Source organism: Drosophila pseudoobscura, chromosome 2, assembly GCF_009870125.1.
Source record: "Drosophila pseudoobscura strain MV-25-SWS-2005 chromosome 2, UCI_Dpse_MV25, whole genome shotgun sequence".
Lineage (NCBI taxonomy): Eukaryota > Metazoa > Arthropoda > Insecta > Diptera > Drosophilidae > Drosophila > Drosophila pseudoobscura.
This window is the reverse complement of record NC_046679.1, coordinates 23,444,662-23,469,712: the sequence shown is the minus strand read 5'-3', so window position 1 is coordinate 23,469,712 and position 25,051 is coordinate 23,444,662. Positions and strand designations below refer to the sequence as shown.

Below are 25,051 nucleotides of genomic sequence, written 5' to 3'. Positions count from 1 at the left end.
GCCTCTGGAACTGAGAGAGTATATTAACTTCGGCGCAACAAAATGTTATATCTTTTATGAATTTTTTTGCCCAATATTGAAAATCCACTTCCACCTTTCGCTCTCCATGGCGAAAATCCATCCAGCTCTTCCAGCCGGACCAAATCACCAACTAATTACACTTTAATTAACGCAGTAAACGTAAAACAAAAGATGTAAATACGAGTACAAATAAAAGCAGAAACCACAAGGAAAGGCAAGACGGCAACTCAAATTATTTAGCTCGTTGCATGAAGGAGAACCGAGTCGCACCAAGACGAACCGAACTGAAGCGAGGCGAGGCGAGGCGGAAAACGGGGAAGTTTAATAACATTTTGAATAATGAACGAGGAGCCACAAAAAAAGCAAGAGTCGAGTGCTGTGGTAAAAATGCGATGCGAATGCACACAGCAGAAATGCAATCCACATGCCACACGAAAAGCGGAAATGTCTCTGGAGCGATGCCGCATTTTGTTTTCCTTAAACTGCCGCTTTAAATAATTTTTATTTTACTTTTCCATCCATCCCACCATGGCGCAATCCAATAAATTTTCGTCCTATCAAAACTGCTCAACACAACACTTTTTTGTTTTGCAAGTACTGGCCAAACGAGATGATTTATAAAAACAGATTCGTCAGCTTTGAAAGAGTCCAAAAGCTATCTCGTTTAGTCAGTGCTTAACGCTCAGCTGTTGGCCAGGTTCTCTCTCATTTCACTCTCTTTCGCCTTTCTCAGGCGCTCTCCCGTGTTGTGCGGTGTAGGCTGACCGGATCTTTTGAGCTGCGCTTATATGCGCTGCGCCGTCGCAGAAGAAGCGGTACTTTCGGTTCGAGCCTCCAGCCACTGAGACGTGTCCGCGCCGCGTTAACGTTACTACACAAACATTTTTTAAAATAATACTAAAGTGCAATATGCCGCCATTACAGAATAAAATATTGCTTTTGTTCGCCTGCAATATATTGCTGGCTGTCTACGTGTCCGGCGGCAGTAACAATAAGCAGCAACAACATCAGCAGCAGAATCAAGGTAGGGCTGAGAAGGGACTGGCTGATTCATGTTGGGTGGAGAAATTGTCAATGCCATCGTCAAGTTCTTCTGCGGGCTGTTCTAGCCAGACCAAAATAAACAGAAACCGGTTGCGGAAGAGTAAGAAGCAGCTCAGAAAATGCCGGCCAGACAGAAGACGAGTGAACTTCAACGCTTCGATGCGGTTCGTTGGGGAAGACTTATGGGGAAGTAACGGTTATGTGTGGAAATAAACCATTGTGATTTGGGGAAAGAAAGAAAATGGAAAGTTTCCTTTAGAAAACTTCTTTTAAATAAGATTAAAATCATTTGAAGGCTTTGTATAGAAAACTACAAAGCAAGTCGCCAAAAATTGTTTAAAAGCTGAATAAAGTAATGGATAAAACTCGTGTCTGAAATCGATAAGAAAATGGAACTTAAACCTCAGTTACTTTACAAGGATGAGCCACCATCCCAAAAAAGATATATGTATATACGACATGTTAAATTGTTGAACTTATTGCAGAAATCTGGGAACAAGACCTTTCGGACACCTTTAAAATCGAGGGCAGCGATCAGGGCATTCAAAAGGTCAACTTGAAGTGCGGTTCCAACTCCATGAATGTTATGCTGGAGACGGAAAAGCCCTTCACGGGTGTGATGTACACGCGTGGCAGCTTCTACAAGCAGACGGCACCGTGTTTCATGAAGCCCACAGCCAACCAGGGTGCCCGATCACTGGAGATGAACTTCCAGCTGGACCAGTGCCAGACCCTGAAGGATGGTGATCTCTACACGAACATAGTGGTGATTCAGAACGACCCAGAGCTGATAACACCCGGAGATTCGGCCTTCTCGCTGGAGTGCGATTTCCGTCAGCCGCGCAGCCTCGATGTGGAGGCCAGCATGCAGGCCAGGGATAGGTAAGGAAGCGGGATGGTATAATCCTTTTGTGAAGTTGTGATGTCATTATCTGAACTTGCAATAGAAACCCACAAAAATTGCGTGGAGCACGCGGTGGCACCCGCCAGCGTCAATAGAACTTTCTACTCACGAACTCCACTCTAAGTTCTATACTTCTTCTTCAACTGCAATTGTTTCCAAATAGCTGTACATAAGGTACAAATCGAGAGTACCCTCAATTCGTATGCACCCCCAAACTAAAACCAAAAGCGTAGCGGCTTACTAACCCTTAAAACAATGAAACACAGCAAAAACCAAAAACCATACAATACAATCCACAGGGTGGCCACAGGCTCCAAAATTACACTCACTAGTCCCGATCCCGCGGCACCCACGGAACATCTACACAACTCGGTGGTTAGCAACAGCGATTCGGTTGAGTACATTCCAAAATTTAGCAGACCAAATAGAACCATACACCTGGGCTCCGTCGAGGAGGTGGCGCTGCCATCCCCGGAGCACGCCAGGGACGAGCTATAAAGAACACTAAAAATCCTCCTCCACACAGCATGACACAAATCGAAAACACAATCACAACACTTGAAACACACTCTTAAATACAGGTGAGAGGCGAGGACACGCTTTTTGTTTCTATTTGAGTTGTTTTTAATTTTGCAAAATTGTTGAATTTTTTTTAATGACTTTTTTACGAATTCACAGGAAAATCGCACAGAATTCGACGCACACGTGAACAGAGAAGCCGGCGAACAGCAGATGCACTAACACCACTTCATTTAAATGGTTTTTCATATCCTGTGATATTTTTAAAGTTTGATTTTAATAAAACTTCAAGCAAATTTCCTAAAATTCGCGCTGTTCTTTTTAAATAACTCGCCAACTCTCTCTCGTAGCAACTGGGAGGTATTCATTTGCGGTATTATTAATACTTTTCGGTATTTTTCAGGTCCAAATAGATGAATTTTTGATTTCATATTCGAGAACATAGGGTAACGGGAGCACTTTTCTTGTAGAAAATGTATTCATCAATGGCATAAGACTCAACGGAATATCAAAATTGAGGAATTGGAACGATTAGTACTTAAATTTTATTTGTTTGACCATTTTCGCTAAAACCTTTTTTTACGCAACATCCAATAAAAATAAGCCAGTTAAGTAGAAAAATTATTCATGAATCGTATAAAATTATGTGGGCATGGCTAAATGTTCTATATAGCTCGTAATATTCCACGGAAGATCAGAATGAGGAATATGAATAATTCGTCGGTATATTTTGAAAATGCGACCGTATATTTCGGTATTTATTCGAATCGGGTATGAATCCGTAATAACCGGTTCACAACAATGATTAACGGCAACACTAGTTCTCATACCCTAGCGAAAAGGATGTTATAGAGTTGAGAAAATGTTTGTCATCCAAGGCTCCGTAGGTATCAGTATCGAGATAAATATACACAAGATACTAATAATACACATGAATATGTCTAAAACATATCAATTTGAGAAAAGGTCTTTATAAATTACGTTTTATCTTCATATAATATTAACGAAATAGGGTATAAAAATGCCTATACACGCATCATGTCTTCAAATACCAGCAACACTGCGACTGTGTTTTTGTTGAACTATTTTGTTTAAGCCGTGTTTTAGCCAAAATACAATAAAAGCAAGGACTAAAAACTAGCCAATCTTGAAGAAATAAGGGTTTTAGTTAGCCAGAATTATTCAAGAGAATATAAAAATTGAACAATATGAACGACTGTCTTTCGCATTTTGTGCTAAAACCTTTTTTGTTTGACCATTTTCGCTAAAACCTTTTTTTAGACAAGATCCAATAAAAGCAAGTATTTAAAATAAGCCGGTAAAGTAGAAAATTGATTCATTAATCGGATACAACTATGTGGGCAAGGCTGAAGGTTCTATCAAACTTGTAATATTCGACGGAATATCAAAAACGAGCAATATGTATGCTGGAACTTGAATAATTCGTCAGTATTTTTACGGTATATTTTAAAAATGAGGCCGTATATTACTGAGGGTCGGACAGCATATTTGTAAGCGATCCAAAATATAATAAAATTTAAATAATTTAGTTTAAATCATTTAAAAAACTCAATAATTTACCAATAAATCAATAAACAAAGCTTTCGACAGTGGTTAAGAAGAATTTCGCTTTGTTTTGGTAAACTTGGGAAGGGCATGCCGCAGTCTGTCTATCTATTGCGCATCCAACAAAGAACGTCAATAATTTTAAATTGAATTAAAGAAAGGCTGCAGTTTTGCACATACATATGTATTTTGTTGCCTAAAATGGATCATCGTGTGTTCCTCTCGCTGGTCTTTGTGCTCAGCGGCACTTTTAATGTTTTGGTGGTGAAGTAAGTAGAAAACTAAAAAATATATTATATATTATGTATGTACATATGTAAGTGCATCTGTAAATCTTTCAGGTGGGCTAACCAGCAGCAGGTGATTGGTAGCGATGGCAAGCTACATGGCTTCCAGCACCCTGTTGTCTTCACGATGCTTATGTTCCTGGGCGAATTCCTTTGCTTTATTGCCTTCAAAGTGGGACGTTTGGTGGCCCATCGTCGAGGGGTAAAGTGCTGTAGGGCCCCATTTGAGATGGAGTATTAAACATAGACTGTTTTCCAGCCTGGCGCCGAAATGGACAGTATCCTGACCCAAGGTAGCACCGAATTCCATCCCCTGAGCATGCTTCTGCCCACTCTGCTGGATGTGATGGCTTCCATATTGCTGTTCACCGGCTTGTACTTGACTTACGCCACCAGCTTCCAGATGATAAGAGGTTCGTTTATCAGCTGCTGCTATTGCTTATCACGATTTACATTGTGCCTCCTTCCTTCTCCTCAGGCGCCGCCCTCATCTTTGTGGGTATCTTCAGCACAATGTACTTGAATAATACGCTGAGCACACGGCACTGGCTGGCTATTTTCACAATGGCTTGTGGCATCATTGACATCATCTCCTTGGATGTGCAGCGTGTGGACTACGATCGGTTTACGCTGCCGCATACGGACCACAAATCAATCTTGGCTGGCGATATGCTCATCATTATAGCCGAAATCCTGCACGGCTTACAGTATGTCTATGAGGAAAAGCAGCTGAAGATCTTGAATGTGGCTCCGCTGCAGGCCGCTGGCTGGCAAGGTATCTTTGGCATGGCCATCACTTCGATACTAGCCATCTGTATGCACTTTGTGCCCAGTGTAATGCCATTCAACGAGAGCTCGCGTGCTGTTTTTGATGATTGGAGCGATCTGTGGACGGGAATAGAGGGTAATGCAGCCTTAATCCTTGCCCTGATTGGATTTACCTTGTCCTGTGCCGTCTACAACTTCATTGGACTGTTCATTGTGATGTACTCGTCGAGCGCAAACCGACTCCTTGCCGACTGTCTGCGGGTGTATTTTATCTTTGTGTTTGTCATTGTCATGGAATGGGAATACTTCAACCTAATCACGATTATGGGTTTTATCATTATGCAAATGGGCATTATTATGTACCGTCAGGCCATATTCGTGGATTGGTACCGAGCAGCTCTGGCCCGCTGGCAACGCAGCCGCTATGTGGATCTGAGTGCCGATGTAGCGGCCGCACCCAACAGCAGGCCAGCAGATGTCATCTAAGGAAACAGCAGAAGGAAGGACAGTCGATTGTGATATGAGAGGTTGGGGCTCTCGGAGCCCAGGGCTGATTCATCAAAATTACTTATCAATTGTAAACGTTTAAAAAGTAGATTATAAAATACACAAATACACATCAAATTTATTCATACACTGACTACACTGCAACTAAACACTCTTCTTCCTTTCGATACCCAGAATCATCTCGCCCACGCCGGTAAAGTACACCATCTGGGCAATGCCAAACATCGGGGCAATGACCATAACACGACACAAACCGCCCTTGAAGAAGGCCAAGGGTCCCTCATACTTCATAGTCTTGGTCAAACAGTCAAAGAAGCCATCAAACTCCTTCTCGCCTTCGATCTTCTTGATAGCCTGCAGGCGGGTTTTGATCACGTCGAAGGGCGTGACCAGAAGAGCAGAAAACATCCCAGCAGACAGACCGGCGAACAAAGACCAATAGAAGACCGCTTCACCAGAATTATCTGCCTTGCGGGGCCCAGCATCATTGATGGAAGCCATCATTGGGAAGTAGACCACCGAAAAAACTACATCCCGCACTCCAGTGGCTTTCACACCCTTGTACAGACCAAAGATGCCATGCTCTTTGACCAGCGTTTTGGCCACATCCAGCGCTGTTGTTTTTTGCACTTCCCTACCGGCGGCACGTTCTGCGCTAGCAATGCGTCCCGCATCTTGCATCTGGATCTTGAGCAGCTCCATGGGCGTTGTCACAATGATCTGAAACAGCCCAGCCAAGCCACCGGCTATTCCCGCCATATGCAACGGCAGCTTACCCTCGGGCGTGGCCAAGTGGTACCGAAAATAATCATTGGCCGCCAACTTGATGGCTTTTTCAGGCGTAACCAATAATATATTGACTGCAGACCCCCTGTACATGCCAAAGAATCCATCTTGTTTGATGGTCTTGCGAAAGCAATCAATGCTGCATTGAAGATATAATCATTCAGCATTGATTTAAGTGTAGAGCCAATTTACCCCACTTACATGCTACTGTACATCTTCTCGCCATTAGGTCCTATTTGTTGATTCTGCAATCGAGTCTTGACCAAATCCATGGGGAACACACAGGTCACTCCAATGATGCCTGCGATTCCGCCATTGATGATCTTTGGAAGTACACTGGAGGTGCAATGCGGGGTTAGCGTAGTACCATTAGAGGGTACGCCACCATTGACTTACTTAAAAGAGGCCGCCTTCTTTTGATCCGCCATTAAAACTAGAAATTTCACTTACAAAAAAAAAAATACTACAAAACAAAAAAACGAAAAAGTTGATAGAACTAAACAGTGAGAGAACTAAAGTACTTCTAAATTTGGTATAAATGTGGAGATATATATTTCATTTGTTGTTCATGTCAGACAATTTGTATAAAGTATATTGTATAGTGAACAGTGTTTGCTCTAGAGTCATGTTCTTTAACTCTACTAAAAGTTACACTTTGGCCTAGCAGCAAAAGAAAGCGTAAGGTTAATGGCTATCTGTGCATGGCTCAGGGATAGAGTGATATAGAGAGACAGTCAAAACACAACAATTATAAATTAATCTAAAACAAACGAACTAGAAAACAAACATTTTACATAATAATAGCTCTGATTCCACTTTATCTTATTGTCATAGGAGCATAGGTTCAATGCCAAAAGCCTGTACACATAATTTTTGGACTGACCGCTGACATTTTGAGACTTTTCAATTACATTCTTGGACAGCTTTAAGAATAACATTTCAACACAAATACATCTTCAACATTCAGAGCGTAAACATGAAATTTTTTGTCTTATCGATTAGATTTTTCCGAAGGGAGGTCTCCTTTATTTCTTTTCCATGCCCAACAGTGCCTCAGCCACGCCCAGATAGTAAACTGTCTGAGCAATGCCGAACAATGGAGCAATCACAATCGTACGGCACAGGCCGCCCTTGAAGAATGCCGTGGGTCCCTCATGCTTCAGCGTCTTACTGAACATAAAGAGAGAGATTGTACGAATAATGAGAGGTGATTAACCAAACAGCACTCACGTGATGCAATCCGATATGCCTTCGAACTCCTTCTCGCCATCGGCCTTCTTAATCGCCTGAAGGCGTGTTTTTACCACATCGAAGGGCCAGACCTCCCGCTAGCATCTGACTGCTGATGGGAAGCTTGCCATCCTTAGTGGTCAATTTATGACGGAAATAATCGTTGGCCGTCAGCTTGATGGCCTTCTCAGGGGTAATCAATAGGATGTTCACCCCCGACCCGCGATACATACCAAAGTAGCCCTCGGCGGCGTATGTCTTGCGGAAGCAATCGAACCTAGCGTGGATTGAACATTGAGTAGATCAGCTCTATGGGAATTTCATATATAGAAGGTATACTCACATGCTCTTGTACATTCGTTCGCCATTTGGACCGACCTGCTGGTTCTGCAGCCGCGTTTTGACCAAATCCAATGGAAACACACATGTCACACCAATGATGCCAGCGATCCCGCCATTGATGATCTTTGGAAGTATACTGGGGGTGCAATGAGGGGTTAGCGTGGTACCATTAGAGGGTACACATCCACTGACTTACTGAAAAGATGCCGGCTTCTTTTGATCCGCCGTTAAAACTATAAATTTTACTTACATAAAAACAAACATAATACAAAACAAACAAATTTCAAGAACTGAACACACTGAGAGAACAAAATTACTTCTAAATTTGGTACATATGTATAGATATATATATTTCGTTTGTTGGTCATGTCTGACAATTTTTTATAAAGTACATATATTGTATAGTGAACAGTTTTTGCTCTAGAGTCATGTTCTTTAACACTACTAAAAGTTACACTTTGGCCTAGAAGCAAAAGAAAAATGCATTTGTAATACAATTGTAAGCGAAAGGTTAATGGCTATCTGTGCATGGCTCAGGGATAGAGAGTGATATAGAGAGATAGTCAAAACACAACAGTTATAAATTATTCTAAAACAAAGGAACTAGCAAACAAACATTTTACATAATAATAGCTCTGATTCCACTTTATCTTATTGTCATAGGAGCATAGGTTCAGTGCCAAAGGCCTGTATATAATATACGTACATATATATTCTGCCGGTATACGGGTAGGGTGAAGGGGGGCGCGGGATAACTTTAACAACTGTTCTTTCTGGACTGACGGCTGACATTTTGAGACTTTACAATTACATTCTTGGACAGCTTTAACAATAACATTTTAAAACAAATACACATTCAACATTCAGAGAGTAAACTTAAAATGCTTTGTCTTATCGATTAGTTTTATCGGATGGGAGGTCGTCCTCCTTTATTTCTTTTCCATGCCCAACAGTCCCTCGGCCACGCCCAGATAGTACACCGTCTGAGCAATGCCGAACAATGGAGCAATCACAATCATACGGCACAGACCGCCCTTGAAGAATGCCGTGGGTCCCTCATGCTTCAGCGTCTTACTGAACATAAAGAGAGAGATTGTACGAACAATGAGAGGTGATTAACCAGTGAATAGTTCAGCACTCACGTGATGCAATCGGATATGCCTTTGAACTCCTTCTCGCCATCGGCCTTCTTAATCGCCTGAAGGCGTGTTTTTACCACATCGAAGGGATTGACGGCCAAAGCAGCAGTAGAACCCGCCGCCAAGCCAGCCAGGAAGGAACACCTTTATAGAAAAGAATACAGTGAAACAACATCTTAAAAATGTACAGTGCAATCTGAATTCTCACCAGAAGACAGCCTCGCCCGAGCCATCCTTGCGCCTCGGGCCGAGATCGTTGAGCGTGGCAAACAACGGGAAGTAGATGACCGAGAATGTCACATCTCGCAGTCCCGTGGCACCGATGCCCTTGTAGAGGCCAAATATTCCCTTCTCTTTTACCAGCTGTGAGGCCAGCTGGGTGGCCGACACCTTTTCTACCGTCTTACCCGCCAGTTTGGCGGCCGCTGCCACTCGTCCCGCGTCCTGCATCTGGATCTTGAGCAGCTCCATGGGGGTGGTGACAACGATCTGGAATGCTCCGGCCAGACCTCCCGCTACCATCTGACTGCTGATGGGAAGCTTGCCATCCTTGGTGGTCAATTTATGACGGAAATAATCGTTGGCCGTCAGCTTGATAGCCTTCTCAGGGGTAATCAACAGGATGTTCACCCCCGAGCCGCGATACATGCCAAAGTAGCCCTCGGCGGCGTATGTCTTGCGGAAGCAATCGAACCTAGCGTGGATTAAAAATTGGAGTAGATCAGCTCTATGGGAATTTCATATATAGCAGGTATACTCACATGCTCTTGTACATGCGTTCGCCATTTGGACCGACCTGCTGGTTCTGCAGCCGCGTCTTGACCAAATCCAATGGAAACACACATGTCACACCAATGACGCCAGCGATTCCACCGTTGATTACTTTGGGCAACAGTCTGTAAGGAGTAGTATAGAGAGACTGTTGTTTAGTCTGTCTTGGGACTCACTTTTGGCTAATTGACAACTATTTGCACTGCGTTAACTTTTGCATTCCCTTTTGCATGTGCAGCAGACAGTAGGTCCTTGAACTTGACCACCAACAAGACATCGTGTTCCCCGCCACTTTGTTTCTAAAGGTATTTTAGCTAATTGGGTTGGCAAGTAACAAAAAATAAAGGTCAAAGCAATGAGCCATTTCCCATTAATATGCGAAGAAATATTTGGTTCTCTGCCAAGATATCAAAATGTATATCTTTTCAGATCTATAGCTAGACGATGGTTTGGTCTATTTTGAGGTTTGGCGCGCTGTCGCTGCCAACAAAAGCGAAATGCATTTGTTCGAAGGACCGCCGCCTAGGAACAACCAACAACAGAAATAATACGCATTCATATTATGTCATAGAACGTCTGTCCTTGGCTGCACTTTTGCCCTAAATTTGCTGAGACGATGAGTTCACGGTTGGCATGAGGTTGTCTGATGGGAAGGCTGCAACAATTTAATGCGAAATTTAGAATTGTATTCAAACAGCAATGACAACTATCGAAAATTCGATAAAATGGAATTGTTTACGGTAAAGTTTTATCAAATTTAAGGTAGAACAGCGTAGTTAGAGGGAGGTGAATATTGATTTTAATATTTATTTTCTTCTGCATACATACATATGAATGTATGTATGAATAATTATTTTTTTGTTTTGTAAAAATATTGTTTACTTTTTGTTATCAGCTAATTAAAATTGTATTTATTACTTACGAGAATTGCTGGTGCTTCGGCTGTTGTAGCGGTATTTTGTCAGACTCGATCGTCGCCATGCTGAAAAAATAAATGTACATATAAATATGCATACATATACAAATACACATATTAATATGTATGATATACATATAGTAGATAGATGTACAGAAGTGGTGCAAACTGGTTTAAAAAATATCCAAACACATATGTATGTATGCACATTTTGTTCCTGTTTCTTGACCACTTTACCCCAATTAAACAATACATCATATTATTATGTTAACCAACTGATAGGGAAATTTATTATACCCAAATGATAAGAACGTCAGAGAGGGAGAGTGAGAGAGAGGCGGAGGCGGCGGCGGAGGTACAAAGTTTATTGACACACGGGAGCGAAGAAGATTAGCAGCAAATCAAACAACCATTTCCATTAGTTTGCCATCGTGAATAAATATAATAATATTACACCCGAGTGCTAAATGAACACATTTTAGGGCATTTAAATTTGTACAATTTGTTGGAACCACCGACCGGAATAGCGGTACGGGTCTGTTTCCCATTGCGCAGAAGATAAGCGCAATTTTTCTTTTATCTTTTTGCAAGAATAATTCAAGCATAAAGATATCAGAGAAGGTTCCGATAATCATCAGAGGGGAAAACGTAGAAGGCACAAGTACGCTCCACAAGTCAAGGTAACCACAAGCTACTATAAACAGGTATGATATAAAGTAATATTGTCAAGATTAGAGGCTTCAAACTGGGGTTGTGCTGATTATTGATTATTGCCAGAAACAGCAGAGCAGGCTTCGAGGGGCTTGACAACTACTTAAGAACCTGCCTGCGTGTAACATTTTTGCACAGGTAATACAATTATTGTATGTACATATATTGATAATGTTTCATGGAGGCACTCAAATTCATTGAGGTTACTGGAGCAACAAACACTTGTCGGGTACATACATTTTACATAATTTCTGTATTCATCAAACACTCGAGGACACCTTTAATAAATTGAATTTACTGTCGCACTCTCCATATGTACCACTCGCAGGCTATTAAATGTTTAAATAAATTTGTACGTCTGGGCCCCCCCGTATGCGTTTGTTTACGCCACCCACTATTATTGTTGAACTCACTTATCACTTTTTTGTTCGATGAATAGTTAATTGACTTGATTACTGTGCACTTAAATGTTGCCTATACTGAACAACGATTAATTAACGGCTATTAAACTAAATTCAATTTAATTCTTGTTTTCGTCGCGCCGTGTCGGCGTGTAAGCAGTGTGACCGCGATAAAATATACGGTCTGACCCACAGAAATATACTTAAACCTACCGTAAATATACTGACGAGCTCATGCTCTATTATACACATTCCTCAATTTTGATATTCCGTGGAATATTACCATCTATAAAGAACATTTAGCCAAGCCCACATAATTTTATACGATTCATGAATAATTTGTCTACTTAACTGGCTTATTCTAAATACTTGCTTTTATTGGATGTTGCGTAACAAAAGGTTTTAGCGAAAATGGTCAAACAAAAAAAATGTTTTAGCACAAAAAGCGAAAGATGATAGTCGTTCATATTGTTTGAATTTTTATATTCCCTTGAATAATTCTGGCTAACTAAAACCCTTAGTTCTGCCCACATAATTTTAGGCCATTGATGAATAAATTTTCTTCAAGATTGGCTAGTTTTTGTTAGTTTTTGTTTTTATTGTATTTTGGCTAAAACAAAGCTTAAACAAAATAGTTCAACAAAAACACAGTCGCAGTGTTGCTGGTATTTGAAGACATGATGCGTGTATAGGCATTTTTATACAAACATTTTCTCAAGTCTATAACATCCTTTTCCCTAGGGTATGACAATTAATGTTGCCGTAGTCATTGTTGTCAACCGGCTATTACCGATTCATACCCGATTCAAATAAATACCGAAATATACGGTCTCATTTTCAAAATATACCGACGAATTATTCATATTCCTCGTTTTTGATCTTCCGTGGAATATTACGAGCTATATATTTATTATATAGTGAATCAATTTTCTACTTAACTGGCTTATTTTAAATACTTGCTCTTATTGGATGTTGCGTAAAAAAAAGTTTTAGCGAAAATGGTCAAACAAATAAAATTTAAGCACTAATCGCTTTCCAGCACTACCACTACCACAACAAAAGAATTTTGCAACACCAGAACTTTTTCACTGCGAGACTAGATTCCCCAAAAAAAAATATTGAAAATATATTTTATTTAAACAACGAATTGACTCACAATGAGCTCGACTCGTTTTGCGCGCTCTGGGCGCGTTCGCATCTGTATTCTGATGAGCATGTTCGTGGTGCTCATCATGATGATTGTCATTTACCAAATGTCTCAACATCAATTGGATGAGAGCCGAGCCTTTCAGGAGGGCCTGAACGTTCAGATGCAATGTAAGATAAATGCTTCAAGCAGAGCCTTTTAACTGATAATAATATGCAGCCTTAACAGCTGAGAAACTGACAGCCGAGAAGAGGATGAATGTTCTGCGCTCGGAAAAGGAGAGGTACGAGAATCAACTAGCGGAGTCCATACAAAAGCAACAGGAGACGGAGCGTGCCCTGCAGGAGAAGTTTGAGGGCCAGCTGGAAAAGTACAAGCTGCTGGAGTTCAAATATTCCGAGCTGGAGGGGGAATGTGTCAAGAGCAAGAAGAAGCACATCGAAGATACGAATTCATTCGATCAGAAGCTGCAAAAACTGTTGGCGGATGTTCATAAAGATAAGGCTTCTAAGGAGCATGAAGTTGCCGAATGGAAGGTTGGTGATAGTGAAACAAGAATGTTCAAACTTCCTTTAATACTTTTCCGTTTCAGAAAAAGCATGATAGGCTGCAACGGGAGTCGGAGCACAAGATTCATGCCCTTGAGGCTACTCTGACCGAATACAAAGGCAACTGCCACTACATACCAAAAGTACAGCCCGCAGAGGCACCAGCAAAGAATGGCATTCAACAGCAGTTGAACAAGCCCGCGGAAATTACACCGACCACGCGTCACTCCAGTCCCTCGCATCAGGCGCACAGCATTGACAAGCCGCGCAACGATAAATCCTTTAACGCGCAAATGCAAGTGAGTGAAGGCCTCTACAGGATTGGCGGCGGGGTAAATCTTCAACCAACTAACCAAAACCAAACCACTTACAATACTAACACTCCAACTAATCGAACTGGTGCCAGCGGCGATGTAGTGATAGAGCAGATCCAGCCGCAACAGCGCGAGGTGGAGCAGCAGCAGGAGCAGCTACCACTCTTGCCCTTTGCCGTGCGCAACAATCACAGTCTGATACTAAACTCTGTCGAAAATTTTCAGATTGTACCCAAATCGCTTACTGAAAAGCAACAACAAGAAGAGCCCCAGCTAGCCGGCGGACCCGTCTCGCCCCTGAGTGCTCCACGTAAGAGCAGCAGCACTGCGGGCGCTGTTGTCAAGAGTGCTGACGATGCTCCGAATGCTTCAGTTGCTCCCAGGCTCAGCAGCAGCAGTAGCGGACTTCCCCCGCTGGCTCTGCCACCGGCCAAGACAGAGCGCAAGCTTCCGGAGAATGTGGCTCCCATACCCGAAAACTTTGAGGACAACAAAGTGGAAGCCAAGGACGATGCAGTTGACGTAGACACAGCGGCCGAGGAGCTGCCCAAAAATGAGAACAACAACCGCTATGCTAATGTTGTGAATGATCTCGAGAACAACAAGAACTTGGGCGTGGGCCCCAAACCCATTGAGGACTCGGGTGCACACGAAGTCAAAGATGCCATGAACGAGCCCAGTTTCAATTTGCCTGCAGCGGGGCAAAACCTCTTCGACGGGGAGCTGCCAGCGCCAGGGCCTGGACCGGCAGCCGATGATGCTGTCAAGCAGTTGGCCGAAGCAGCCGGCGGTGGTGAGGGCGACGACGATGATGACGTCGGCGATGTGGCTGTGAAGCAGCCGCAGCATTTGCTCGATACGGACAATTTGAATAACGAGATAGCGGCCGACCAAGGGAAAGAGTTTGCCGAGGGCATACATCTCGAGGATGCCATGGATGAGGATCAAGATGGTTAGTTAATTAAATATTTTTCTGTACAAAATTAATTATATATTTTAACTCTCCAGAGGACGACTACTCCAACGTGGCGCGTAAGAAGGGAGGCGAAGCCATTAGAAATTAAGCGTCAAACTAGGTTTAAAGCGGCATTTGTGCAAGGGATTGGCCTCCTTTTTTATGTTTAAGTCGTGTTCGCAAAGAGCATTGAACAAATTTCCAGAAGAAAACACGAAGAATTCCCCTTCAAATCGGATCAACGAATACACGGATTATGTATTATAATTGAAGACTAGAGTAATCGATTTCTAGTGTCAGCACGCCGCCCTAAGGAATAGACCTACTTAGTGCATAAGTAACGTTCAGTCTCATCATTATCATTATATTTTTACAGACTGGGTTCTGTTCAGCTTTAAAACGCATGTGTCACAAAAAGATATGTAGCTGCATTCTCTATTTTACCTATAAAAATTCTTCAAAGAACCATTTTCCATCACAGATTTAATCACGCTTCGGCTTTGCATTCAATCAGAGATCTTGTACGTTTTATACTCTTTGTTTTCTGTGATAAAATCTTTTGCCACACACACTGCATTTGGGCGGGAATGTTTCCTGTGTTTTTGTCTGTGCCCCAAAACCAGATGGACAGAATATTTAGAAAAGTAAGAGGAGATATTCGGGAATCACGACACGCCAAGCATTCGGAACACACCCACAATCTTTATTGATAATAATTGATAATAAAACTAAATGCATAAATGTTAAATTTTTCTTGTAGCTTGCTAAATGAGGAAAATTTGAAATGCCATAATTATATTACGCGGCGAGACAACTAAAACTCAAAAATGAACTAGGAAATAACTCAAAATTAAAATAAATAAAAGGAAACAAGAAAACGTTAAGTGAGTAAGTCACTTTGTATGTGCCAGAATCCACGGGTGTACCAACACCTGGTCCAGGGGCAGACGATGCTGAGGAGTGAGGACCAACAGCTTGGAAATCAAGTGAGCAGCCGCCTTGGAAATATGCTCTGGCAGTTTGTACTCCACTTTGAGGATCTTCTTGTAGGTCTCGTCATAGTTTTTCGAATAGAATGGGGCATGACCCACCAGCAGTTCGAAGCAGAGCACACCCAGGCTCCACAGGTCCACGTTCTTTGTGTGCGGCTTTCCCTGTACCATTTCCGGTGGCAGATAGTCCACAGTGCCGCACAACGTCATGCGCATGGAATTGGGTTCGTGAACTGACCACCCAAAATCGGCTATCTTCAGCACACCCTTGTGGCCCAGCAGGAGATTCTCCGGCTTGATATCGCGATGGATTATGTCACGCTCGTGCAGATACAAGAGGGCCGAGCAGAGCGACTTGATGTAGGTGGCCGACTGGCGTTCATCGAAGCGCTTTGACGGCTGAGCCTGCAGCGCATTGAAGAGAGTACCCTGTGGTGCATACTCCAGGATCAAGTAGATGCGCACATCGTCGTGAAAGTATGCGTATAAGCGAAGAATGTGCGGGTGCCGCAGATGCGATTGTATTTCGATCTCCCGGCGCACCTGATGCTCCACATTGGATTCGCCAATCTGACGCTTGAACAGGACTTTTAAAGCCACTACGAACTGGGACTCCTTCTCGCGTGCCAGGTACACATTGCCGAACTTTCCGCGGCCCAGTAGACGGCCAATGTCGAAGTTGTTCAGCTCCCAAGTTTTCTTTGGCTTTGGGGGCTGATTTTCTGTTTGAAATTACAATTACACGAAAGTAATAAAAGTAAGGATGCACCCAAAAACTCACCAGTCTTGCCTTTCTCTTTGTCAGTGCTGTTTGAAGAGCTGGATGCAGTCGATTCGGCAGATCGAGCGGCTTCTGTTGCTGTAGCTGTGGCTAATGGTTTATCCACAGGGTCAGCGTTAGTCTTCTTGGGTTCAGTCACAGGAGCTGGAGCCACAAACTCCGAGGTTGGTTTCTTTAGTGTACTGGCAGTGGGTACAAGTGGCTTCGCAAATTTCGACATTGCATCTTGGGCTGGACGCGCAATTGTCGTAGCCGTTTTGGCTGATACGGAAGACGGAAGAAGCTTGCAGCCTGGTGCCATATTCTCGCTTGTCGACTATGTTATAAAGTGATCGTAAGTGATAAATTAAAAATTGACGGCAGTCTCCTGACCCACCTTTTTTGTCAGCAGCAAATTTTTCTTCTGCATGCCAAGTGCAGTGACTGCCTCCGGCTTTCTGGCCATGGCATTTGCTTTTGGACGCAACACATTGTTGGACTGATGAGACATGTTTGCAATCAATTTATTATAAACAAACACTTTTGGTAAATTTAATACAATAAAAAACTCAACTGGGTAAAAATACATTCACGATTGTGCCTGTCCTGTGAAAATAAAATGCCGTTCATTTGAATTAGGAAGCGCGTGTCCGAGTGGCGTTGTGAATGGCAACAGCAGTGTTGCAAGCCTCACTTCTGTTATTATTATATCGTACTATTATTATCATTATTTGAGTATATATTGGATATAAATGGCTCTCTAGAGTATTGTCTGGTGGTATAGAATAAACCTTATCCATCCACTTATTCGATTTTAAGTGTTTTATTAAGACATTGACTATATATCGTACAATTTCGTGACTGTGACTGTTAACAGATGCCCATCGCCCATCTCTAAGCCAGCTGTGGACAAAAACAATTATTTGTAGAAAATAAAAACACAGAAATACAGTTCGATGTATAATGCCGAATCAAGTTATTAATATTACTGATTTAAGCTGCCGCGTTTGTCTGGAGACAAACGAGGGCGCCTTGCGTCTGAACGATGAGATTCAGTACAATGAGCTAAACTTTGAGTTGTGGCAATTACTGGAAACAGTCTCCAAAGTGAAGGTAAAAACCATGAAACATGAATTATATGCGTTGAAATGTAATGGCTATAACAATTTCCACTCCAGTGCACCTGGAACGAAGCAGATATGCCCACCCGCTTGTGTCAGAATTGTACCCGCCGCTTGATAGCCGCTTATGATTTTATACTCGATGTGGAAAACGCACAGCACACGCTGCAGCAAGTGGCTGTCATAAAGGAACGGGAGGAAATCCATGTGGAGGTTCTCGAATTGGGTAGCCAGGATGATTTTTTGCCCGTCATCTGTGACAATGAGGAGATGGCTGTGGCTGTTTCTGTCACGGCGGATGCGGAGCATGCTGCTGAAGCTGTGATGGGAGTGCCGTTTTCAGAAGCAGAAGCGATTATCGAGCCGGTCTATGAAACAGACCATCTAGAAGAATTGGAGACTGAAATACCATTTGAGTCCGATGACTTGGATGTTACACAAAATGTGGATGAAGAAAATATGGATGTGAAAGAGGAGAAAGAGCAGGAACCTCCCTCCGTGGCAAACTCACGACCCTCGCAGCTGGGCAGTCGGCTAACAAACTCACAGAATTTCATCTTTAAGTGTTCCATTTGTCCGCGTGTATTCGCCAAAAATGACTCGCTCGCCCGGCACATCGCCATTGCCCACAGTCTGACCGCGGACGAGGCCGCCCAGGAGCTGGCAAACGAAAGCAGTGGACGCGGCGTGCTGACTTGCAAGTACTGTCCACGCATTTTGAAGCGCCAGGACACATTGCGTCGTCACATGCAGGCATTCCATCCAGAGGAAGCGGCCAAAGATGCAACGGAGTCAGCTGCCAGCTCCACGCGGAAACGCACCGCAAAGCGTCGTGAGTGCCCGCACTGTGGCATTAGTTTTCCCACCTCCAGCCTGACCATCCATATACGCAGGCACACTGGCGAGAATCCGTACAAATGCGACCAGTGCGAGAGGGCCTTTCCGCGCAGCCAGGACCTCAGCTTACACATGCGTCAGCACACGGGCGAAAGACCCAACGAATGTAAAATCTGCTCAAAGAAATTCATATCCCAGAACAAGCTGGCCAGACACATGCGCCTGCACACGGGCCAGCGTCCGTATGCCTGCGTTAAGTGTGACAAGAGTTTCGTGCAATCCAACGACCTGAAGATCCACATGCGCCGTCACACGGGCGAGCGTCCGTACAAGTGTAATGTATGCGGGGATAGTTTTGTCTCTGGCTCCCTACTGAACGTCCATCGGAATCAAAAAGGTCACCACATGGCAACATGTGCAAGCCCGAGCGCCGGTGGTGCCACTGACGATCCTTATTTAAAATCTCGTGTTAACAATCGTCGAGCTGAGGACATAGAACGTATGCGGCGGAAACGAGATTTCGAGGATCGACTTAACCAACCACAAGCCGCGCCCTCGCAGCCCCAGACACCGTTGCCAAAACAGTATTCCCATCCGGAGAAGCCCCTGATCTACAAGTGTGGCGTCTGTGAGTGGACTTTCAAGAGCGGTGCCTGCCTAACCATTCATCGAAACAACATGTCCCACTACGAGCTCGGCAAGGTCGACTACGGTGATCCCTTTTCAAAGATGGTCAAAAGGCATAGTTAAATACAAAATTGGGGATTTACTTTAAAATTAAAAAGCTAAGTTATTAAGTTATTAGCATTGACGGGCCTGGGAATATTTATTTTATATGTTAACCTACAAGATGTTGGTTGTATTTTGTTTAATTCCACAATTGTTTTAAGCCTTGATTAATATCTTTTTATTAGGTTGAGTAAAAACTGATGACAACTAAAATCTTTTAAAACTGAAGAAGAAAATAGACAAAAAACAGATATTTAACAATTTCATAATAGTTGTAAGTAGTTGTATTTTCAGTGGCGCTTGCGCTGTTGCGACGCGGAAGAGGAGGAATACGAGTGGGAGTGGTGAGTGCTACGCGATTTCGATCGGGATCTAGAGCGATGTCTATGCTTGCCATGATCATAGCTGCTGGCATGGCTGCTGTGCCGCGAGGAGCGTCGATAGCTGCTGCTGCCGGCATCCTCCTCGCCAGAGTGGCTCGACTCACGCGGCCGTCGTTGATGTGGCTGATGGCTACTGCTGTTGCGCCTCCCACCGATGTAATGCGTTCGATTACGACGAGGACGTCGCTCTCGTTCCCTCTCATGATCACGGCGCTCGTATTTATTCCGACTACTGCTGCTGCTACCGCCGGCATGATCGCTTTGACCACGGCGACTGCTTGTTGTCCGCCGGCTGCTGCTGCTCTTGCCGCGACTGCTGGAAGTTTTGGAACTGCTGGAGATGCTGTTGCTGTCATCGCTGTCGCTGTTAGAGCTACTGCTACTCGTGCTGCTGGAGGAAGATGATGCCGACGACTGGTGTCTCTTGCTCTTTGACTTTCGTGACGATTTGTTGGCCTTGTTTAGGGCCTTCTCTGCAGCACTCAGCATGCAGGCGACTGCCTCTGGCATCTGTAGCAGATTGGTTGCCAAATTGGGGACCGGCTTCATCTTTGCAAGAACCGAGCTAGAGCTCACAGGCGCAGTGGCGACTATTTGGGCGTAGTTTGCCGTTGAGTTTTTCCCATCCTTGTTGTCACTGAATCGAGTGGTACGCTCCTTGCGACTCGGCCGTTTGCCTGTCCACAATAAATACGAGATTTAATCAATGTTTTGTGGATAAAATTACACAAATGCACAAACCATTAAACTGGAGCAGTTTATCATGGGCTGTGGGATGTTTAGCAGTTGTCTCCCCAGGCGCTTCAGGATTACTATGGGTACGTCGCCTTTCCTTGTCAGCATCTGAACGTTCTCGTTCCTGCTTGCGATGTCGCTGCAGTGTCTGCTCATCGCGCTGCTCCTGCTTGGCCACACGATCCTCAATGTCATCAATGACTCTTTCAAATGCTCGTTTGCTACGCCGTATGCGAGCCTATGGAATAAGAGTAATTAGTACCATGTTCATAAGACGATTCGGTTTTGGTGTTCTAACTAACCTTCAACTCCTCCGCGCTGAGTTGGACGCTTTTATCAGCACTCTTTGCTGCTTCCGCATTGCGCGCGCCTTCCTCATCGTCCTCATCCTCATCGCTTTCGCTGGAAGAATCGCCATAGGCTGCTAAACCTATAATTCAAATCAGTCAAGTGCTAATTGTGGCTACCAGAGACAATCGCGATGCAAATCGGGCGCAGTTTATGGGAATACTTCAATACGAATTCATATAGGAATCATTTTCAGAGACAGACAAAGACATAGACGAAGGGAGTGATTCGAGACGAAAGCCTCAAACTGCGCCAAAGGGAGGCTGGGGTGGTAGCAAAGTAAAGGAAGTTATAGACTAGAGAATCCAATTATAGTACCATTCTTTTTTGCGAAAGGGAGTATAAATTTAGGGCGTTACAACGGGCTGCACAGAGGGAGAGGGTGGGGTCTTTAAGCATAACTCAGGCTACCTTTAAAACGGAAAATAGTGCAAAACGAAACATAGGGATAATCATAGTGAATATTGTGTACTTACCCAAATTTCCGGTAATGGAGGACAAGGCGCTTTTGCGAATCACTTGGGCTGATGATGCTTTTGATTTACACACATACATATATATATATAGTATATTATATAATACGATTATAAATTGTTCAGCAAGGGATTCATTTTGATTTGTGTTTTGTGTTTAATTTGAGACATAAGATAACAATAGAATAATTGAAGAAACCGTAAAATCAAGAACGCGATCGCCGAGCCATCTCACAGGGATTTCATTAACGAGTCAGGAAGAGATAGGAAGAGATCGAGGGGGAGAGTTCTCTTCCAAGCAAGGATCGTTCGATGGAGAGATCTTCCGTCATCTTATGTTCTAGCTACTTACACACCAACAAAACACACGCGAGTTGAACGCTGGAAGAGATCGGGTTTCGGGGGAAGGAAGAGATGTTTCTTAAGTGTCTATAATGTACCTTTAGCGCGATGCGCTTTTAATGTTTCTGCTGCAATGGCTGCAATCTCTTCGTTTGTCGTTTCCAGCAGTATTTCGGTTAATGTGCGACGCACCAAAAGCATCTATAGATTTGGTATTTATAGATTCATTCGGGACTAATGTAATGTATATATGTTCTTGGATGCGCAGCCATTGGCCAGGGAATGAAACGAAGATGTGTGCATAGAAATAGGCTAGAAAGAGGTGCAGGCTCCTTCTTCACGTGCCTGCATGTGCAATGTGGGAACCCCACATAGGATTCGTATTATTATAGATCACATTTCATTGCCTGGCTGAGCGCATACATCCGAGTCAAATAGTGAATGCCTACCAGATCCGCGAGTCTTTCTTCGTAGTTTTTACCATTGCCAGGAGCTTCTGTTGCACCTGTCACACCGTCTGCCTTTTCCGCATCCTCCAGAGACTTGGATTTGTTGTCCGACTCCTTCTCATTCTCCACCTCCTGTTCATTATCACCGCTGCTGCTGCTGCTGCTTCTTCTGTAGCCAGCCTTATTCAATATATCTTTACCTACGAGTACTTTCGGTTCCACTGATGCTTTTGCGTGCGCCGCCTCCTCCTCCCCAGTATTGGAATCTTCGCTGTCGCTGGCCTGAATGTTCAAGTTCATGTTAAATTTCATGTGTTCCCAGCATTCCATGCCTTTGCAAATTGTCTGTCTTTTAGTCAGTTTTTTCAGTATCGGTTTTCAGTATCGTTTGTGTGCAACCAATTGGGTGTAGCGCATGTATGTGTTGCACTTTTAACACTTTTGTTGGTCGGTGGTAGTGGGTGGTAATGAGAGTCGATAATAACCTGGCCATGCCTTTGCCTTTTACTTACCACATTCGCGATGTTCAATGGATTAACAGGTGTTGTTAGTGATTTGCTAGATACTTGCTTAACATTGCTTGTAGCTTGGAGTAGCACCTCAGCATCCCCAACTGTGGAATGCTGGCGTTCCATCTGTCGCTGCTTCTCGCGCTCCATTTTCTCCAGACCCTCTCTGTAATGCAGGGCCAGACGACAGGTGTGGTCTTTTCATTTTTCTGTTTAATTTATATTATTTCTTTCCGGCCTTACCTTATCCAAGCTGGCAACATTTTCCGTTTGTTGGCATCAATTTCACTGCTGGCACTGTTGATGTTCCCGCTGCTACTGCTCTCTGGCTGCGGCTGCAGCTCATGTTGGTGTGAATGTGCTTGTGGTGGTTGCTGTGGCTGCTGCTGATTCTGATTCTGTGCCTGCAGCTGTTGATGCGGCTCATTGGGATTGCTCACGTTGAGCTTGAGCAACGAGGGAATATGCGCTGTGCGGTTGGAAGAGGCATTGCCCGTCTTGTTAGGCCACTGGCTCCACGGTGGCTTGCCTGAAGGAGACATAAGCATTAGGCCGTCAGCCAGTTAATACTCTCTAGTCGGCTACTCACCCGTATTGCTGAAGGCAGCTACTGCCGCATTGGGTGCTGTTCCGCTAAGTCCCAGCCACTGCGATTGCGTAACCGAAGGAGCGGGAGGGGGCGTTTCACTACCATGTCCTCGCTCATTGTCATCGTCCATGTCCATGTCAGCCTCGCCATGCTCCTCAAAACGTGTTATCTTCGCGGTGGTCGCCGGCGGTCTCACGGGCAGCGTCGGCATATGCTGCTGCTGATACCCAGACACATTGCCAATAATGGGGGGCGGCGGTGCCATGGGCATAGCGATTCCAGCCGGAGTATTGTCACGCATATGTATCCATTGCTGGGCGAGCTGTGCCCAGTCGATGGTCAGAGGAAGCCCTGTCGCCACCAAGGGATTCGCGACGGTTGCCGCAGGGACAAAGTGAGACGGGGGCGGTGGAGGCAGCTGGGCCATAAACTGATTGTGGTTGCGCTTGTTGTAGCCAAGATCGGCATTAGCATTTCCACCGGGAAACATTCCGTATTGTATAGCTACAGATATAGCAACTTTTCAGCAAAATTTTCTCCCGAAACAAATTTTCTTCGATCCTAGAGATGTTAAAGGTCCGCGGACTTATCGATAAAATATACCGTCCGATTTAAAAAATATACCGTAAATATACTGAGGAGCTCATGTTCTATTATACATATTCCTCAATTTTGATATTCCGTGGAATATTACCATCTATAAAAAACATTTAGCCATGCCCACATAATTTTATACGATTCATGAATAATTTTTCTACTTAACTGGCTTATTCTAAATACTTGCTTTTATTTCATTTGGCGTTAAAAAAGGGTTTTTGGCGAAAATGGTCAAACAAAAAATGGTTTTAGCACAAAAAGCGAAAGAGGATAGTCGTTCATATTGTTCAATTTGTATGTATATTCCCTTAAATAATTCTGGCTAACTAAAACCCTTAGATCTGCCCAAATAATTTTAAGCCGTTGATGAATAAATTTTCTTCAAGATTGGCTAGTTTTTAGTACTTGCTTTTGTTGTATTTTGGCTAAAACAAGGCTTAAACAAAATAGTTCAACAAAAAAACAGTCGCAATGTTGCTGGTATTTAAAGACATGATGCGTGTACAGTAAAACGCGTGTTAAACGTAATTTATAAAGACCTTATCTCGATAGCATAGTTATTAAGACAGGGTATTTTAAAAGGTATATCAGGTCCCAGTTCCCAACAGAGTGTACAAATAATGTTCCATCAAAGAAATTAGAATATAGGCGGATATGAAACAGTCTATCACTAGAAGCAGGTGTCATCGCTACGTCGGAAACCTACACACACACACACACACACATAGACAAAGTATGGTGCGCAGAACCAATGAAAAGAGGGAAGAGAGACCGACAGCGAAACAGATATGCCAGAGCGAGAAGAAAGTTTGAGTCCTCTGCGCTGCTTAAATGTCACGTGTTCCGCAGCATATAAAATGGAGGCAAGATCACTGCACATTTGTTCAAAAACCATCTAATCTTACGCTCCTGGACTTTCAGCTTCAGGTGGGCCCACAAATTCTCAGTGGGCTTCACATCTGGACTTTGTGGCGGAGTATTAGCCTGTTTTACATTGTACAAGAACCACATTTTAACATTCCAGGAGTATGTTTTGGGCGTCATCTTGCTAAAAACGAAATCCTCTTTTGAAATACCCATTTTAGCAGCATCAATAAATATTAAGTTGCCAACGCCTCGAGCCGACATGCATCCCCAAACTAGCACAGATCCTCCGCCACGCTTAACCGTTGGTTTGATGCTTTTTAGTTTCAGCGCTTCACACGGCTTACGCCAGACTTTTCCCTCGCCGTCAGAACCAAATATGTTAAATTTACTTTCATCACTAAATATGACGCGTTCCCAGTATAAAAAGTCTTTGGTTTCGCGCGT

General features: G+C 43.6%; 8 protein-coding genes and 1 pseudogene across 13 annotated transcripts; 4 read left to right on the top strand and 5 right to left on the bottom strand.

Moving 5' to 3' along the window:
• The first annotated feature begins 787 nt into the window (after positions 1-787).
• On the top strand, positions 788-2,796 carry LOC4802581 (uncharacterized). Of its 2 annotated transcripts, none has more exons than XM_033384302.1 (4): positions 788-1,045; positions 1,551-1,947; positions 2,013-2,143; positions 2,269-2,333. In XM_033384302.1, exons 1-3 carry the CDS (start codon positions 931-933, stop codon positions 2,062-2,064), a joined length of 564 nt encoding a protein of 187 aa, XP_033240193.1. In that variant the 5' UTR covers positions 788-930; the 3' UTR covers positions 2,065-2,143; positions 2,269-2,333. The 2 variants fall into 2 exon arrangements, with proteins under 2 accessions (XP_033240193.1, XP_001359475.1); XM_001359438.3 differs by lacking the exon at positions 2,013-2,143 and adding an exon at positions 2,648-2,796 and having other exon boundaries at positions 802-1,045; positions 2,269-2,550.
• Positions 2,797-4,018: 1,222 nt separating this feature from the next.
• Tango9 (transport and golgi organization 9) lies at positions 4,019-5,737 on the top strand. The gene is made up of 4 exons (XM_001359437.5): positions 4,019-4,323; positions 4,396-4,543; positions 4,601-4,754; positions 4,820-5,737. Exons 1-4 carry the CDS (start codon positions 4,256-4,258, stop codon positions 5,593-5,595), a joined length of 1,146 nt encoding a protein of 381 aa, XP_001359474.2. The 5' UTR covers positions 4,019-4,255; the 3' UTR covers positions 5,596-5,737.
• LOC6897655 (mitochondrial glutamate carrier 1-like) lies at positions 5,715-6,953 on the bottom strand. The gene is made up of 3 exons (XM_002137758.3): positions 6,799-6,953; positions 6,604-6,738; positions 5,715-6,541 (listed from the first exon to the last, which is right to left on the bottom strand). Exons 1-3 carry the CDS (start codon positions 6,828-6,830, stop codon positions 5,761-5,763), a joined length of 948 nt encoding a protein of 315 aa, XP_002137794.2. The 5' UTR covers positions 6,831-6,953; the 3' UTR covers positions 5,715-5,760.
• A 319-nt stretch (positions 6,954-7,272) lies between these two features.
• On the bottom strand, positions 7,273-8,812 carry LOC26533906 (mitochondrial glutamate carrier 1-like; annotated as a pseudogene).
• On the bottom strand, positions 8,295-12,090 carry LOC4802578 (mitochondrial glutamate carrier 1-like). 3 transcript variants are annotated; one of them, XM_015182437.2, is made up of 6 exons: positions 11,925-12,087; positions 10,807-10,866; positions 9,875-10,009; positions 9,322-9,807; positions 9,117-9,257; positions 8,295-9,048 (listed from the first exon to the last, which is right to left on the bottom strand). In XM_015182437.2, exons 2-6 carry the CDS (start codon positions 10,863-10,865, stop codon positions 8,904-8,906), a joined length of 966 nt encoding a protein of 321 aa, XP_015037923.1. In that variant the 5' UTR covers position 10,866; positions 11,925-12,087; the 3' UTR covers positions 8,295-8,903. The 3 variants fall into 3 exon arrangements, with proteins under 3 accessions (XP_015037923.1, XP_001359473.2, XP_033232608.1); XM_001359436.4 differs by lacking the exon at positions 11,925-12,087 and adding an exon at positions 11,749-11,886; XM_033376717.1 differs by having other exon boundaries at positions 8,908-9,048; positions 9,117-9,171; positions 9,351-9,807; positions 11,925-12,090.
• An 844-nt stretch (positions 12,091-12,934) lies between these two features.
• LOC4802577 (protein IWS1 homolog) lies at positions 12,935-15,443 on the top strand. Of its 3 annotated transcripts, none has more exons than XM_001359435.5 (5): positions 12,935-13,229; positions 13,279-13,595; positions 13,652-13,939; positions 14,147-14,873; positions 14,930-15,443. In XM_001359435.5, exons 1-5 carry the CDS (start codon positions 13,070-13,072, stop codon positions 14,983-14,985), a joined length of 1,548 nt encoding a protein of 515 aa, XP_001359472.4. In that variant the 5' UTR covers positions 12,935-13,069; the 3' UTR covers positions 14,986-15,443. The 3 variants fall into 3 exon arrangements, with proteins under 3 accessions (XP_001359472.4, XP_015037922.2, XP_015037921.2); XM_015182436.2 differs by having other exon boundaries at positions 12,952-13,229; positions 13,652-13,906; XM_015182435.2 differs by having other exon boundaries at positions 13,004-13,229; positions 13,288-13,595.
• A 115-nt stretch (positions 15,444-15,558) lies between these two features.
• Positions 15,559-17,292, bottom strand: aurA (aurora A). The gene is made up of 3 exons (XM_001359434.5): positions 17,026-17,292; positions 16,650-16,965; positions 15,559-16,590 (listed from the first exon to the last, which is right to left on the bottom strand). Exons 1-3 carry the CDS (start codon positions 17,215-17,217, stop codon positions 15,770-15,772), a joined length of 1,329 nt encoding a protein of 442 aa, XP_001359471.3. The 5' UTR covers positions 17,218-17,292; the 3' UTR covers positions 15,559-15,769.
• Positions 17,293-17,495: 203 nt separating this feature from the next.
• LOC4802575 (zinc finger protein 287) lies at positions 17,496-19,573 on the top strand. Its single transcript, XM_001359433.4, has 2 exons — positions 17,496-17,741; positions 17,807-19,573. Exons 1-2 carry the CDS (start codon positions 17,592-17,594, stop codon positions 19,334-19,336), a joined length of 1,680 nt encoding a protein of 559 aa, XP_001359470.4. The 5' UTR covers positions 17,496-17,591; the 3' UTR covers positions 19,337-19,573.
• LOC4802574 (arginine/serine-rich protein PNISR) lies at positions 19,470-23,739 on the bottom strand. The gene is made up of 9 exons (XM_001359432.4): positions 23,144-23,739; positions 22,798-23,083; positions 22,558-22,720; positions 22,046-22,327; positions 21,695-21,797; positions 21,258-21,314; positions 20,736-20,863; positions 20,440-20,671; positions 19,470-20,375 (listed from the first exon to the last, which is right to left on the bottom strand). The coding sequence occupies exons 1-9, from the start codon at positions 23,631-23,633 to the stop codon at positions 19,606-19,608; spliced, it is 2,511 nt and encodes an 836-aa protein (XP_001359469.4). The 5' UTR covers positions 23,634-23,739; the 3' UTR covers positions 19,470-19,605.
• Between the last annotated feature and the right edge of the window lie 1,312 nt (positions 23,740-25,051).